Source organism: Sturnus vulgaris, chromosome 4 (genome assembly GCF_052056855.1).
Source record: "Sturnus vulgaris isolate bStuVul1 chromosome 4, bStuVul1.hap1, whole genome shotgun sequence".
NCBI classification, from domain to species: domain Eukaryota; kingdom Metazoa; phylum Chordata; class Aves; order Passeriformes; family Sturnidae; genus Sturnus; species Sturnus vulgaris.
Window position 1 is genome coordinate 31,990,882 of NC_142246.1, and position 16,715 is coordinate 32,007,596.

The 16,715-nt window shown below is 40.5% G+C and overlaps 1 protein-coding gene across 9 annotated transcripts in view; it reads right to left on the bottom strand.

Annotated features, from left to right (window-relative positions):
- STOX2 (storkhead box 2) overlaps positions 1 to 16,715 on the bottom strand; it is a 142,726-nt gene that overhangs the window by 23,315 nt on the left and 102,696 nt on the right. Inside the window, exon 1 of one of the 9 annotated variants that reach the window (XM_088163532.1) lies at positions 14,507 to 14,636. The exons of 3 other annotated variants lie outside the window; for them this stretch is intronic. Coding sequence is in view for 4 of the 6 variants with exons in the window: in XM_088163527.1 (XP_088019653.1) it covers positions 2,702 to 2,783 (82 nt within the window). In the remaining 2 variants the exon portion in view is untranslated. Of the gene's footprint in view, positions 1 to 2,173; positions 2,199 to 2,513; positions 2,635 to 2,701; positions 2,843 to 2,970; positions 3,097 to 12,568; positions 12,615 to 14,506; positions 14,637 to 16,715 lie in introns of those variants that run through there. 5 more of the 9 variants (XM_088163528.1, XM_088163531.1, XM_088163527.1 and 2 more) reach the window with 5 other exon arrangements.

Consider the following 16,715-nt stretch of genomic DNA (forward strand, 5'->3'; position numbering starts at 1 on the left):
AGCTTTCTAGACTTCTTGTATTAAGTGACATTCAATTTTAAAGAATGTCTAAGCACATAAGAAACAGTGAACGGGAATTGTACTCATTTATGCCTTGGGGATTTGTAACACTAGCCTGGGGGAAAAAATTATTTTTATTACTTAGAACAAAAGATTATGTAGCACATAAAATAAACACTTAGCTCTTACATAGCAATTTTCTTCAGTGGTTTTCAAACACTCTGAAAAACTGGGAACCATACTATCTTTAACATACAGATGAGAAATTGATGGTCTAACATAGCTGGGAATAAAAATTCCCATATCCTGAATGAACCCATACCAGCCAGAACTTTCTTGTGACAGTGTATCTAGTGTGTCTGTTCTCTGCAAGTCTGGGTAACACCATTTTGAGAGAAAATGAGGCAGACTACATTCTGTACCATGTATCAGCAATTAAAACATCAACTACATACCAATGACAGAATTTTTATTAGTGATTCTACTGCTGGGAAGAAGTGACCTGGAAGTCAAACTCCTTATCTCATGAACTTTGCATAAAGATTACTCGAAAAATCACCTCTTGACTTACAAATGGAACCAATTCAGTACAACCATTGTGAATGAAGAAATTACAGTGCAAAATCATACTATATTAGAATTTATACACCCTATTTCTCTGAAATAGGGGGAGACCCTCTGATTTACATTCTGCATCCTGAAAGTACAGGAAGTCAAAGCCCAGTTTCACTTCTTCAGACTCTCAACACCTTTTTAATATTTTGTTTCTTATGGCTCAAGACAACCTTTCAACATAATTTTTAGCTTGGTTTCCACAGAAAATGAGGCTTGCACAATTTGTGTATTTGCATGTGTCAGGGAGCTTGAGCCTCACTAGACAAGAGCAGTGATTCTAAAACAAGTGTTTGCTACACATTACATCTATACAGAGCTTCAGGCATAGCAAATGGCCACTAGATAGGACAGAATCCAGTCAAAAACACCTGTCAAGGGGAATCTGACTTCACTACTTTTGCTGCTTGCAGAATCACATTATTGATCAGAAAACACTGAGCTAGAGCACAGTAACTTCATGGCATCTCATGGTTATAGTGGTAGTGGCAACAGAAATCCCCTACAAAAATTTTCTTGCCAACAGCCTGTTCTGATCAACACTTGCCTATGATTTCACCCTGGGAAGAACTACAGAAAGGTCATTTTCAAACAAAACTACTTTTAGTGGGCAAAGGAGGGCCTAGAATATTATTGTTTTTTCCCAACAATACTGAAAGCAAAAAGTCTCTTCTAGAAAAAGTACACGTTCAGATTTACTTAATGAAGGGATAGATGCTGAAGAAGTTACATGTCTGGCCTGGGTTGCACAATTATCCCCTTTTGCCTCAAACCCCAACTTGACTGAATTATGCTAATTAAAGAATACTTACATAGATGTAGCAAACCTATTCTGATGTAAATTCACAACAAGGATATATAATTGCCATTTTAATTTAGACGTTCCCATTTGATTGAACAAAAGGAGGGAAAAGGAAGAATATGCAGATTTCTTTGGTATTAACCAGACAGCTATGAAATACCTTGAATCTGCATCAGCATGTTAACACAGAAAACATCACATTTCACTGGCAAAACCAGAAACAAAGAAAATGAGAAGAAATGTTGTTTGTGCTGTTTCCATTTGTAGCCTAAATCCTCATTTTAGGCTACACTTCCTGTAGTATTTTATGAAAAAAGCTGCAGGTTGTGTTTACTGGACAGCTACACATATTAAAGGACTGATAACAACAATAAAAAATACATTAAAGATTTTTCAATTTGTTCCTGTTTAAGAGAAGCTTAACCAAAGGCTCAACAAATGCAGTAACACATTCATTCATTAACCAGCAAGTTCTTTCTGTTTCTCTGAAATGCACACCCCCCAAAATAAATAATGAACACTTCCAAGAATGTGACCACTTCAAATCTACACAGCCTGAAGAAAACACGTCAGACTTAGTATAACCAATATAACAAACCTAAACAGAGTCCTAGTTCCTTACTAGTTATTAACTTCAACTGTGTAAATTGATCTTTTTAATCATTCAGACCCAGCTAAAATCATGATGTCCAGGTTCACCAAGTGGCACTAACTTTCAGAAACAGGTGCTAAATTACCCAGTCAGCAGATTTGTCTTACATGCATTCATCCTTTGTATTTCCTGTGATTTAGTTTTCCTTTTCTTTGTTCATGTCCTGTGGCCAGCTGCCTCCTGATCCAAAATGATATCCCAGCACATGTTACAACTATGATCATGAAAAGTTTCTGCTGGAGCATGGAACTTTCCCAGAGGATTCAGTTGAAGAGATTTCTGTAGCGTTGCTTATCCTGGGAAGGAGGTGGAGGGGACTGTAGTTTTTTTTAATATATTGTGTGCTTTAGAATGTGTTTCTCCAAACAATATTTTTCAAATGCATTTTTAAATAAATGTCCATGTCTATATGCCTGGCACACAATATGTTAAAAAAGGGGGACTTACCTGAACCCCTATGGTCTGGTTCCATGCTCCAGTACAGTATCCAGAGAAGCTGTGATGTAACAACAATGTGCATATTGGGGCTTTATATCACTGTGGAAGCTGGCTGATTGCAGCATAGGTCAGTGCCACAGGACCTGAAAGAAGGAAAACAAAGCATGCTTTTAGGCATTAATATGCTGAACACCCACCTCTTAAAGCAGGAAATAGGGGCATACTGAAGAAAAAAATGCAGTTATCTATGCAGGTCCACTGAAAGGAACACCATTTCATGCAATTCTCACATAAGCATGAGAAATAAATGGTTAAGAAATTACAGAGGAGGTGGAGAAGAATCTAAAAGGGACTACAAATATAACTCCCACACAGTGTTTTGAAAACATCTCTTTCTCTTTGCCCTGTTTCCATGGAATGGCTGAAATCACGTTCTGATACCACCCCCTGTTCCGAAGGCACTCACAGTCTTTGCAAAGCACCTCTCCACTGCAGTGCCTCAGGATTCTGCAGTGTCACTCCTCTTCTCCCTGGCTCTCTGCAAAGTGAAGTCATAGGAATGGATCAGCCAACCTGACTTCTCACTACCCTGCCCAGAATCCTTTGTGAACTGAAATGAGTCATCGCTCTGAAAAAATCCACAGCGCAATGTTCCAGGTTTCTCCCCGTGTCTGCACTGGCTTCTTTGTCTTTGAAATGAAGTGCCTATGCTTCTGGAACAGTGCCCAGCTGCATTGTACAGGATAACAAGCCAGCCTTCTCATTAAGTGGACAAGAAAGCTATTTACATGCATTAGCAAAGGCAAGTTAAAGCTTTAACCCTCTAGACAAGATAAAAAAAAAACCAATCACCCCTAACACATCTTCTTGATGTAATGCACAACTCCCCCTATACACAGAAACATAAATGCACAGACATATGTGGGCATACAGATATTTACACAGAGCGGTATTTTCTTTAACTATTCATTATTTATCATGACACTTATCAGTTTTAGATCTATTAATTAATAAGAAAGATTTACTGTCTTTTGTCAGTCCTGAAGAATACTGCAGATCTAAATGTAACAAGCAGCTCTACTGTACACTAGATCAAAGTTGTGCTGCTGCAAACTGTTAATCAAAAAATTAGAAGCAGTGGACAAGTTCTTGTAAGCTTATTTTTCATTATCCCATTCATCATTTGGGCTTAAAACAAAGTGAGCTCTGAAACCATGCCAGACAGAAAATGTCAAACTGCTCCAAGTGCCGAGGGCCAGCAGAACTGCTTTAGCTTCTGCTACCACTGACAAAGAAGGTAATGCTCAGAACGAGGTCACTGTGTCAGGATCTCACTCCCAGTGCTAGGGTTTCCTTTGCTTGGTGAGGATATGCTCAGGTAAAGTATCAGGAACACACAGAAGAAATAGGAATAGTGTGTTAGATGAGAGACAGATGCTGCTGTTTCAGAGGAACATTTTTAGTTTTTCTGAGATTTTCTTTTAAAAAAAGGAAACATTTAAAATTGCCTTTACTGAAAAAGAACTATTGCTAGTCATGACCTAATTATCAAAATCAGACCAATATGCCAAAATGGATGTGCAAAAAGAAAAAGGAAGTTTTGCCACAAAGTGCTTCTTTAAAAGTTTCTATATTCCAAGCATTCTGAAAGTTTGAAGCATAGAAGGCACATAATCCATAAAAGTTGGAAACATCACACTTGAGGACTCACCTGTGCTATGCTGGAACAGGCAGTTCTCCTACATGTTTCACCAAATGAACACACCAGGTGCTTAGGACGGAATGAAATACAAAAGTCACCAGCCCAACAACAACCCTGGCAGTGAAAGAGTCCAACCAAGTCTAAAACAGGCCTGCGTGCTTCAAGAGGACAAGTAAATAGCTGGGTTATACAATTAACAAACATCACTTTTGGTTACAGGTCTGTGGTGGTTGTTATGCAGCAAAGCCATACAGCAGATTAATTTACAAGTGTAAGGTTAATGGGATGCTGTGCCACACCAGTAGTTACACAGTAGCCATAATTTCAGCACTAAAAGCTGAGGGCTTGCTATACACACAGTCAACAATTTTTGTGTTCCCTGAAAGGCCTCCTTCCAGGAAATCTTCCTTCAGCTTTACAAAATTTTTGCCTTCCCTGGAGCTGCAGCATCAACCACAACACTTCTAATGAATCCAACTTGGCCTTTACAAAGTTTTGAGTCCCCTATGATGGTCCTTAGGAAACTCTGGTTGTCTGCTAAGTACACACCCACTTCACAGCAACAAAACCCACCCCATGAAGAAAAATTTAAAACTGAATTAGAACAAGCACTTACTGAAAGTAAAAACAACGCTCCAATCTTCTTCCCCTTTGCACCAGACAACCTCCATGCAAAACTAAATGGGCTCATGCATGCAGCACTGTTTTCACAGACACACACAAGTAAGAACTTGCAGTAGTCTTGCAACTAACACCAAAGTTAAAACAATGGCAGAAAAAAGCTAAAGGTAACACTGCAGCCTGAAAATCTTTTCTCTCTAACAAATTTCTCTTGCACTTGAACCCATATTATATGCTCAGGACCAAGTCAACTATTCTGAAGAGACCAATATAAGTGCAAGCTCTTTCAGTGAGACAATTCCTCTTGCATGTGTGATGCCTACGGCTACCTGGAATGCACCAAGCTTGGACATGTGTCAAGGGTGCACAGACACCTTGTGTGCATGCACCTAGGCATGCCTTTATTCAAATTCATCAGTTTACAGCACCATTACACAGTCCTTTAATCAGTATTAACAACAACAAGAAGTACCTGATACCTCAAGCACAGCAGAGAGCAAAAGCGAGAGACCATCAGTGGAGAAAATATAAATGAAGAATGAGTATGTTTAGAAGAGCTGAAGTTGATGAACAAACCAGTGCTGCCATCACCAGAAATGTTACAGCAGTGTGGCCTCACAGGAGGAAGGCCTGGCCAAAATTCTGCATGCACTGCCAGGCAGGGCAGATACTCTCTTCCTCCATCCCACATCTCCCCCCACAACATGACAGAGGTTGGAACTAAAGCAAAAGCTGCCTTATTGACAGTGTACAGTACAAACACACCACATACTTCTCTCTGTATAACTCCATGCATGCACGTGCATCCAAACAGACCATTACAAAATACAGTACAGCTTAACATCAATCTCCATCACACACTGAGGAAGCAGATAATTATAAAATCACAGATTCTTTCTTTGCACACACTCCTTTGTCAAACTTTACATTAGCTTGTATATATCCCTCAGTCCTCTCAGGTCAGGGCCCATCATTCCCTTCCTGCCACAGCTCTTTTCCAATCACTAGAAGGAAACTCAAGAGAGCGAAAGGAATATGCTAAAATGGGGACACACACACACACGGTAATATATGACTGAAAACAAAGAAGCTTAAAAAAGAACATGGCCAAAAGAAGCCAAGAAGGTTATCAAGAGTGCAATTCCATCTCGCCTGTATCAGTTACCCAAATTTCAGAGGCTAAGATCAGCCATCAGTGCTCAGCAATTGTAGCTGCAGAGGTCGTAGTTGTCTATCAAGGATCATAGAATATTCTGAGTTGGAAGGGACCCACAAGGATCAAGTCCAACACTAGTAAGTAGCTCATAAAGAGACCAAACCTACAACTTTTGTGTTACCAGAACCATGTTCCAACCAACTAAGCTAATTTCAGTATTGGTCATCATGATCACCTCTACAAGAACCAACTTCACAAAGCAGGAAACACCCAGGCATTACACCAGGAACACAGCCCACAAACCCTGTGACCTCAGAAGAAACCAGATTAAAGAATATCTGAAAGATACCAGCTTACACTTCCATTTCTTTAGAAAATCTCTTAATACTAGAAATTTTGACATATTAGTGCTCCACTAACAACTTAGTTGCAGTATGCTAATAAGTTCTACTTGACTTACCTGAACAAATCTCCTGGTTCTTTAAGAAATCACAAGAGGAAACATGATCAGGGTATTAAATTCATTAAAATCCCAACAAGTAATGTCCATCTGTTTTTGTGCTAATGTTGTCTGGGAGCTATATACCCTTTCCCTTTATTTTTTTAAACTCCTGCTGCTTACACCCCAATTTATTAGCAGAGAACCCCCTCCTTCAGATGTCATTCCACAGGCTTTTAAAAAATCACACTCTTCCGGTGTACTTTTGCATGTCTGCCCTTCCTGTCCCTTTAATCCTGTTAGAGGACTCCTCTACATTTACCCTGACTTATGTAACTTTCCTTTAAAAGCAACAACCAGAATTCTGCACCATATTCTAGAGTTCCAGCTAACCTCCCACCTGCATCGGGTACCAGGAAATTAGAATTTCCTTACTTTTAGTGGAAATACCCTGCCTTATACCCTGCTTTTTTCTCCACAGCTGTATTTTATTGGTGGCTTGCTGTCACTCTACAACTGAGCAAGCAGTTTCAGTTATCCTTTTCATGCTGACAGCAATTGAGTTTGATGCAAACTCCTAGATTTGACTCCAAAGACCTTTAACAGATCACTCTGTAGATATGATTAAGGATCTTTGATCATCCAATTCTTCTCAGCTGTTATTATCTGTTTTTAAGCATCTCTGCTTAGCACATTCTAAAAAAGAATCTCAAAACCTAAGATGAAAAACAAACAATGCTTTAAATGTTACCTAATGCAGGACAGAATCATTACCCAGTGTGACACTTGCTAATACAACCACCCAGGAAACAGCGTTTGAATGAAAACATCAAGTCTTAACAGGAGAACCAAGGCAACCAAGGCAACTCCCTCCCTCAAAAAGCCCACTAGGTATAACAATTGTGTCTTTTTAGAATTCAACTACTAAATGAGGCTTCTTTAAATTATAGCTCCCTGGAAAGTATGTGATATTTTAAACCACACAGAAGAATTCTCTAATATATTTTGTTGCTAGGACCACAGAATGAGAAGGGATGGGGGTTTGGGGCTTTTTCATAGAAATCTGCTACTATCAAATAAATTTGACTAATGTTAATGCTATATTTTAATCAACCACACCATCACCCCACCCCCTCAAAAACAAAGCCTGCCTATTCTCTGGCAGCAAACAGCAAATGCAAGGAAAGACAGAAGCATTTAAAAAATCTGACACTAGAGGAGGTTTGGCAAGAGAGAGTAAGCAAATGAGAAACAAAAGGAACAAAACCCAACAAAGATAAACCTAGATGTTTTCTTGTAGGGTGGAAATTTTAGGCATACAGATTATAATATTCCTTTCCAACTCTTTTCCACTGATGAAAGCACAAAACGTGGCTGTTGAAGGTCTTAACCACATGTTCTTCACTATCCTCTTCAGTTTAGCCAAAACACATTTGCAGTGTAGCTGGAGCTGCTGCAGCAAACATTCAGCAAGAATCTAGTCAGCAGAAAAAATTCTTGAAAAATAAAGTGACAATTAGCAACACAATCCAAAGACATAGTGCACTCTCTCTCATTTATATTGACTGCTGTAACCATTAAAAGATTTTCAGCCCAAAGACAGTACTGCAGTGGTTACAGCTTTTCAAACCAATAGTGATGACTGGCAGATAACATCAGGTTAAAATAAGAACCTGCAACACTGAACATAAGTCCCAAGGTACTGCAGCAGCCTTTAACAGCCCAGTTTTTCCTGGCTAGGAGAGAACTGATGAAAAGGCCAGGCATGGAATCAATTAAATTAGTGCAAAAGTGCTTTTAAAAAGAAAAGGTTAGATGCTCCAAAGACTTAGCAGTTGAGAGTTTACTGGGTCATTTTTTTCCCTGTGGTCGAAAGCAGGGTTTTCAATATGGCTGGAGTACCTTTAAGAAGATGTACTTTAAAGTGAAATTGAAATATTTTACACCTCAATACATGAAGAAGCTATACTAGTATATTCTGCCCCTACAATCTACCTGCATGAGGTAGATGCAATGACCCCTGCTTCCTACAGAGGTTCAAAATTCTTTCAAATTATGTCCTTTGGTCTCACTTGCGTGGAGATTAGCTGTGGAGATGGGAATAAAGGAAATGCCATGGCACAACAGCAACTCACCAAATCTGCTGCCTCCCTCATGCTCATCAATCATCTTAGAGGAAGCATTGGAAATCCAACTGCACACATTATCACTAGTGTACCACTATACTGCACCTTAAAGGAAAATGCCCTTGTTCCAGACAGAAACAGTTCTTTTGAGATCCCCAGGGACTGGCATATTTGACTTTTTATCCCAATGAGTATGACTATCAGCAAAGGCAGCAACCAAAGCCTACCTCCCCAAATAAATGACAGTGCCTGGAACCAGGGGTTCCCACAATTAAACAACTCACTGGATGAAATATTTCCTCCTGTCCATTTCACAGATTTTTTTAGTCTTGAATTTTACTGAGCACGTATTTACAGGAAGCAGTAAACTAAAACCTACAACAGATGTTTTACTACTGTTAAAACAGTAACAGCTCTCTACCTGCTTCTCCATCATTTTTAAATGAAATTTCAGGAATCTGAAAATTGCCCTGTACACAAGCCATAAAACCAAACACAGTATCCAAAAGGATAAAAGTACCAATTTCACAGAGCAACCTCTCTTGCATGACTTCTTACGTACCTCCTCATTTATAGTCGTAAGTTTAGACTTTTAATTACCACTCCTGACTCATCTAACGCATTCACCATTGACTCCAGGAATATGCAGTGATCATGCTCCTAAAAAAGCACAAAACTTAACAAATTTAAGCACTATTTTTTCAGAGCTCACTGCACTGCTTTATACTACAGTGCTGATGTCACTATTCTGCAGAATTGCTCAGCTGTTTCACTCAGCTGTCGCTAGTCCCTTCTGAAATCCTCCTCAGCAGTCTTAATGAACCTGAACAACTGCGATCTGACAGGCAGGGTTACCACTTCATTATCCATTCCATCCTTCAGATTTTTAATACAGCTATTAAAGCCCGAACATTTGGTATTGATCCCTACTGCACAAAGCACCATTAACCATTTACAGGGCTCAGAAGTGGCCATCCTTCTTTTTTCTCCTCTGTGTACTAAACTGAGCTTGACAAGACTTTTCTTTTGGACTTTCACCAAGCATTTATAAAGCACTAGAGCGTGGAGTTCTTGTGCTCCCTGAGTGTCGCTATGACCCAGTTTTCTGAAAGATGAGAGCACATAAAAATAGTTGTCTCTTTGCCCTCTTATTCAGTATAAGAGACCTAAACTAGGATATCAAGGCTAGATTCCTGAGATGATCTCAGAAGCTCATGATGATCTCACCTTTAACTGAACTAAACCAAAAGGCTAGCTAAAGAAGAATCAAGATAATTTCTTTAACAGAAACACGTAACAAAAGACACAGTGAGAAAAAAAAATCACGTTTCAAAAAATGTTGAGGTCAAAGCATAGGGGATATATAAACCCAAGCTCTGACTTAGTACATTTTATGCCATAGCAAGATAGTTATTTTCTAACACACTTTAAAACAACAAAATAAATCATTCCTTATATCTTGTCACCATGTTGTAATTCCTTACTCTTAGCCATAAGAAAAAAGGCCTTATAGAACCATCATACTCTTTCAACAAGCAACCTCCACAGGCAGTACTTTAATTCACCCAGATCTTACGGGCTTGAGGGCACCTCTGACTTACACAGGTAAAAAACGTCTCAGTCAGAACCAGAGCTTGAGAAGGCTGTCTGCTCCAAAAGCATTTCTGATTATCAGTAAACACGGCATTGCACATGGTGAAGGGGATGGTACATGCCCCTCTCTCACCTGGGCACCCCCTTTGTGAGGCTGGAACTGCTGCACAGACCAGCCCTCAGAAACACCTACAGGGGATGCAAGTAATTCTGAATGCACTTTTTGAAACCCCTACTTCCTATCTGACAAGCTACAAGTCTTAAAGAGTTGATATAGAGGCTACCTAAAGAAAAAACTAGGCTATAAAGATTGAATTAGCAGCACAAGAAGACAGGAGAGAAAAACAAGAAACAATAAGAAAGTAAGAAAGAAACAATACAGAAAAAGTTAAAAGGAAATGTGAGGGAAAAGCCGATTTTTGTTTGATTCTTAAAGCAGGCAATGCAGCATGTGAGATGTTACTTCTGAAAGAAGACTTCTTAAAAGAATCTAAATGCTTAGCAGGGCTAAATGGAAGCAGAAATAATAACCACATGGTAAGAAATAAAATTAGTACCTCCAGCTTTAGGAAGTCTGGGGAAAAAATAAGGATCTACAGAGCTGCTGGAATAAGCAAATTGGGAATGGCTGAGTGTATTAGTGAAGAAATAAGTGAACAAAGGACAGTTGTTTTGTGACAGCTGATCTGCATGTGCTCTGCATCCACTTGGTGCTTGCCTTTGTTTTGTTTTCTGGGCTGACCTTCAACCCCTGCCACACAAAGGATTTAGTGAAAGCCTCCAGTCAAAGTCTCAATTAAAAGCCCAAAAGAACAAATGTACCTTGCCTGAGCCCAGGTACCAATGACCCAACAAAGGCAACATCCCCAGCAGAGCACCAGGCTCCTGCCAAGGGTACCTGCATATTAATGCACTGCCTTGGAAGGAGCTCTCCTCCCCTCCCAGTGTCTCGTGCAGCAGAACAGCTAAAAAGGAACATTTAGCTTCATATCCAAAAGGCTATTTCTAAGCTTTTATGATGAAAGATCAGAGCTAGGGGAAGGATGGGAGTTTACATGACAGTAAAGTTGAGAGTAAATTAGTATTGTGCATGCTAGTAAGACACATATACAACATCACTAAGGGAGCATGTTAATGGTTTGGGCAGTTTGAATGGAAACATGTGAAAGCAGTTAAGCATGTCATCACCAATACTGTCTTTAGAAGTGTTCTGCTGCTTTATGAGCAGCTCTTCGAAACACACATGCACATGTAGCTTCATACAAAGATAGTGTAATCCACAAGAACTTGAAAATGTGAGGCTACCCAAAGGGTGTCCTGCACGGTCTGCAAAGCCTATGCATAATTCATGTGAATTTTTGCTTTAAACTGTGGTATTTCATTTCAGGTACTGCATTTAACTGAGTTATTCAACATAGATTTGTTATGCAGTATTCAGTTTGACACATGCTCAGAACATAATTTGGAGAACATCCATGTAACAGGGATAAGATAGAAACTGACCTCAGGGCATTAGTCTAAAAGACTAATTTACTTGGTGTAACTATACCTATGTAAATAGCCATTTATTCTGCAGTAAGAGTGTTTTGTTTAACCTGATTTAGCTTATACAACTTCCAGAAGTTTTATCAATGGGTTTGGTAGTACATGTATAATCCTGCTAAATTCATCTGCATGACCTTTTGTATCATGCATAAAAAGGTGAAAGTTAAAAATGGAATAATCAATAGTAAAAATATAATACTAATTTTGTTACAGGCAAGCATGTCTTCCTGTTGTTCAATCATATGATCCCTAATGCATTCAAAAACTAAATGTTTAAACAAAGGATTTAATTTTCTACTAGTATTTTTTTTTCTGGGTTCATATAGCTTCAGTCTTCAAGAGTATATAACCATTGACATTTAGAGTTGCAAGTACTATTTCTGTAAAATCTTCCTGTTATGGAAAAAGGCACAGATAGTAAAGGAGCCAAATGTGGCTTCTATTGCCATATGTTGTTTCTAATAGTCACAGCTTGAGTTTCAAAACTGATGTAGATTTTAATTTCCCTTTATCTCCATTGAGTGCTGTTGTACTATCAGTACTTCTTAAAATCAAGACTTAATAAGAAGCCTAATTTTAGGCACTCATTGCTGGAACATGGCACAAAAAGCTCATACTCAAATGTAAAAAGAATCCAGGCATGTAAATTATCTGGAAATACCTGAAAGTCTTGGACACATATCCTTCATACTTCAGTTTACAAACAAGAGCCTAAAAGTCTACTTTAGGGCAGAGAGGTTTGAATGTGATTTACATGTCTGTTGCCTTGCTCCTGACAAACATTTTTTTGATGGAAGTTTTGATGTAATTAGTGTTTCCAAGAAAAGTTTGGGGGTTGCAAAATTATATTTTTAAGAGGTAAACAGAGTAAGAAGTTCTTACTGTTAGAGAATATAATTCTGGTATTCTTCATGATATCTTTGGAGACTGAGGATACAAAAGTATCCTCAGTGTAGCTTCCCAGTGACAGTTTTCTTCCTGATAACGTAACTTCTTTCAAGGGCAGAAATTACCCTGTAAACATAATCACCACGTATTTTCCCCTTACACGCAGCCTCTGATTGTCTCATTCATCACCGAGGTAGACAGACATTATGCAATTCTGTTTGACAGATACTGCTCCTCAGGAAGCACTTGCAGAATACCAAAAGGATATAAACTGCCCCCCAGGCCTCCAGAGTGGGTCATCTTCACCTATGGCTTCCACCAACAGTGAAGTCACAGCGTTGGCTTTCTGATATCACAGCATTCTCTGTAGCAACAGCCTATGAGGTCACAAATAAAGGATTACCACTTTGTTGCAGGATTAAGGGAACTAAGAAGCTGGTCTGTCAGGAGATGGGTTTTACTCCAAATAATGGGCATTAGGAGAATGCTGAAAACAAATGGGTTGTAAATTGTCTTTGTCTGGCATGCACCCTTTTTTCAATAATACTGCAAAATAAAGTATTACTTTCATTAACAGCTCCTAAGTAATGGAATGAACTGCAGGCTACCTCCTGAGCTATTACATGGGAGATGAATTCTGAAAGAACTTTCATATCTTTGGACTCCTCAGTAATTTGATTTTGCAAGTGTAGACATCAGTCAGACCACCCTGCTCAAGGGTCTGCTGGTTAGTTTATTCACAAGTGTTCAAAGCTAGCAACAAATTTCAAAAATTACTAGAAAAAATACAAAAGGAAGTCTGGAAATATCTGCCGGTGGAAAGAGGGATGAAAGGAAGGATGGTATCAGGTGATAACAGACTAACTACATTATTCACAGAAATCCTATGACCCATGCATGCTTGCACACACAGACTTTTCCCATAGTTTTGAAGTAATTAGTCACTTTTCTAGATGCTTGAAAACTCAGACTGCTCGATGTCTGGAAACTGGCTACTATATGCATATAGTCTTATCTCACATGTGCAGCAAGTCCAACACCTCAGGTGTACTATGTATGCATAATCCATCCCTGAGAGACTGTCCCAGATTGTAAGATTAAGATCTAAAAATCCTAAAACAGCCTTGGCTTGTCATTTTCAGTCTGACCTGTGATGCAACCAGTACAAGCAATTGTACAGTATGAGAGTACCTTGCAATTTCAGGAAGATTTTTTTACTAAGGCCCTACTTCCAGCATTATGAGTGTAGGCACTAATACCAATTTCCATTCTAGAACTGGAAGAAAACATTGGACAGATTTGCAGTAGCTGATCAAGGCTTCATCTGGACTCTGATCCACTAGTCTGGAAAATTCGTATTTCTATTTTGCAGCAGGACAACTATTAAAAACGTCAAGAAGGAACAACGCAGACGGACCGACAAGATGCTTTACAGTGTTTTAAATACGCTTTGAAATTTTGCAACCTATTTAAAAACGTTGTTTCTTTTGCCCTCCAGCACTAGCAATAAAGAACCTCAAAGGAAGCGCTTGGATAGACTAGACTTACTCGCTTTGCCACCGAGCTCTGCAGCTCTTTAGGGCTGTCAGGAGCGGCCGAGCTGAGCAGTGCCGTGAGACACGAACCCCCCGCCTCCGCGCAGCCGAGACGCTGCAGAGCCGCCCAGCCTGGGCCAGCACGGCCATTCGCGAGCGGCCCGCTGCAGCCCGCGCTAACGCCGAGCGCCCCAGGGCACGGCACCAGCCGCGCCTCCCGGGGGAAGCGCTGCCCTGCCGCTGCAACCCGCCCGCCTCCCGCGGCTCCGCGCTGCTGACGAAGCTTTTATCGAGCAGCAAGGCGGGCAACGGAGCCAAACGGGGAAGGAGCGCCCGTCCCATCCCGTCGCATCCCGGCCCATCCCGGCCCGGCGGTCCCCGGGGTCGCGGTACCTACCGAGCGGCACCTCTGCCCGCCGCCATGGCAACGCGGGGCCCGCTCACTGCTCCTCCCATGCCGAACCTTTCACGGAAAGCTGACAACGCTTCAGGGAGCCCGAAACAGGGAGAAAAAAACAACATGCGCCTAATCGGAAGATGGGACGTTACTTCCAACCTTTGCACGACATTTCAACCAAAACCCAGCGCAGTGTTCTCCTCCAGCAAAGGCCACCCACGTCCCAGCCATTTTGGATGCATGAGCAGCTTCCACAGGACATGCACCCCTGCGAGCTGCTGCCGCCGCCTCAGGAACGCCCAAAATCTCAGAGAGGGAGAGCTCAGAAACAAAAATAAAAGAAGGGGGTTTTTGTTGATTGGTTTCTTTGGCCTAGAGGTCGTGGGGCTTTGTGGTTTTGTTTGAGGTGGTTGATTTTACGTGATGGTAAAGCAGATTTCCATCCCATTCATCTACAAGCACTCTGGACCCACAAGAAACCCTGGGGCTGGTACTCCAGAGAAGCAGTACAGGCACACAAAACCCTTTGCCTCCCTGTGGGCAGTGGTGTGATGGGATATGCGCTGCTGATGCCAGAAATAAATCTGAACAGATGCTGCAACTAAATCCACCTCCTGCTTCAAAAGTACTTCAAATACCCACCAAGTATTTTATGCAACTTTTCAATTCAACATGGCTCCTTGATTGATCCAAAGTTTTTGTTGTTTTTATTTTTAGAGTTTAAGGGGGTCAAAGGACCAACAGCAAAATACTCCTCTCTGGTTGCTGTTGAATAGAATCTGAACTTGTACAAAAACTTCAGCTGATTAACCATCTATATTTAGAAGGAAATTATTGCCTAAAAGGGCAACCATAATGGAAACGTTTTTGCACAAGAAGTGTAGAAAGACCTACTGCCTCTATTTCAAATGGATGCAGAAGATTCTATGACCAAAATATGGTTTGTCAAAACAGTGATCAGCACACACTCTGAAAACCACAGCTCTAGAGCAAATCAGAAAGCTAAATTAAACCACAATCTTCATCTCCCTTGGTTTCATCAAAAGCAACCAGGAGAATTAGTTTATGAAGGCAAATCACAGGTTAACAATAGGTGCCTGCTGTGGATCCTGAGGATGAATTTGAACTTTCCTCTGAACCTGAGCTGAGGGCTTTCTTCACAAGTGTAAATGTGTATCATGGTTTTTTGGGCTGGTGTATCTCCTGGTCCTTAGGCGTCAGCAACATGCACAGCCTAACCACACCTAGCTGATGGATATTTAGAAGGAAGCTAAAGCAGTATTACTGTCACAGTAATTCGGTTTTGGGGACTCAGCTGGGCAAACACTGGTAAGACACAGGAGGTGTTTGCAGCGTGCTATGGTCAAGAATCAGCACCATGACCTCATCCTCCTCCAGCGCTCAGGCACAGAGGCAGCTGAGATCAGACTAGCAGCCAATTAAGCACTCATTCAGCCTGAATTTCAATATTCCTCTCTTTATAACCTCACTCATTGTTTTAATTACTTAAGGAAGATGTGCAAATGCTTTAATTTCAAACTTTGACATACAAACCATTACTGGAGCTAAGGCGAACTAAATAGAAACTTTCCACTTGAATACTGGATTAAAAAGATCAAGAAGATAATTCAGCAGAGTAATATCAATTTTGAAAGGCAACTGCCAACCTCTCCAAGCAAGACTGGGACTACTTGATGGCAGCACAAGTGCTAGGATCTCCCTCGCCCTGCAACTACACACTGGACATGCACACACAATATCCACAAGACCACTGGCACTGTCTTTTCATAATAAATGAAGAGCTGAGTGGGAAAAAAAAAACAAACCAACCAACCAACCAACCAAAAAACTCCTCTATAAATCAAATTTCCCCATGCCAGGCAGTATAAAAAAGCAAGAGCAGGTGATTCCTATGATCATGCAACCTCTGGCATACAGGAAATCCCAGGCCAAGACTTAGCATAGAAGCTACAAGTAAAGACAGTGCAAAGTTTTTTTAAAAAGACATATGACCATATTGTGTCTATACATCAATTTCCCATAGTATTGCTTTGGCTCCTCTGTTTGCCAATCATCCCCAGTACCTTTACATGCTGGCAATTGTATTTCCTTCATTAACGCCAGTGAAATGCATTGCTTTCTCTACAAGCCCAATATGAGGAAATGGTTCTTTAGTGGATGACAACAGCTCTGTGTGGCATTTTACAAG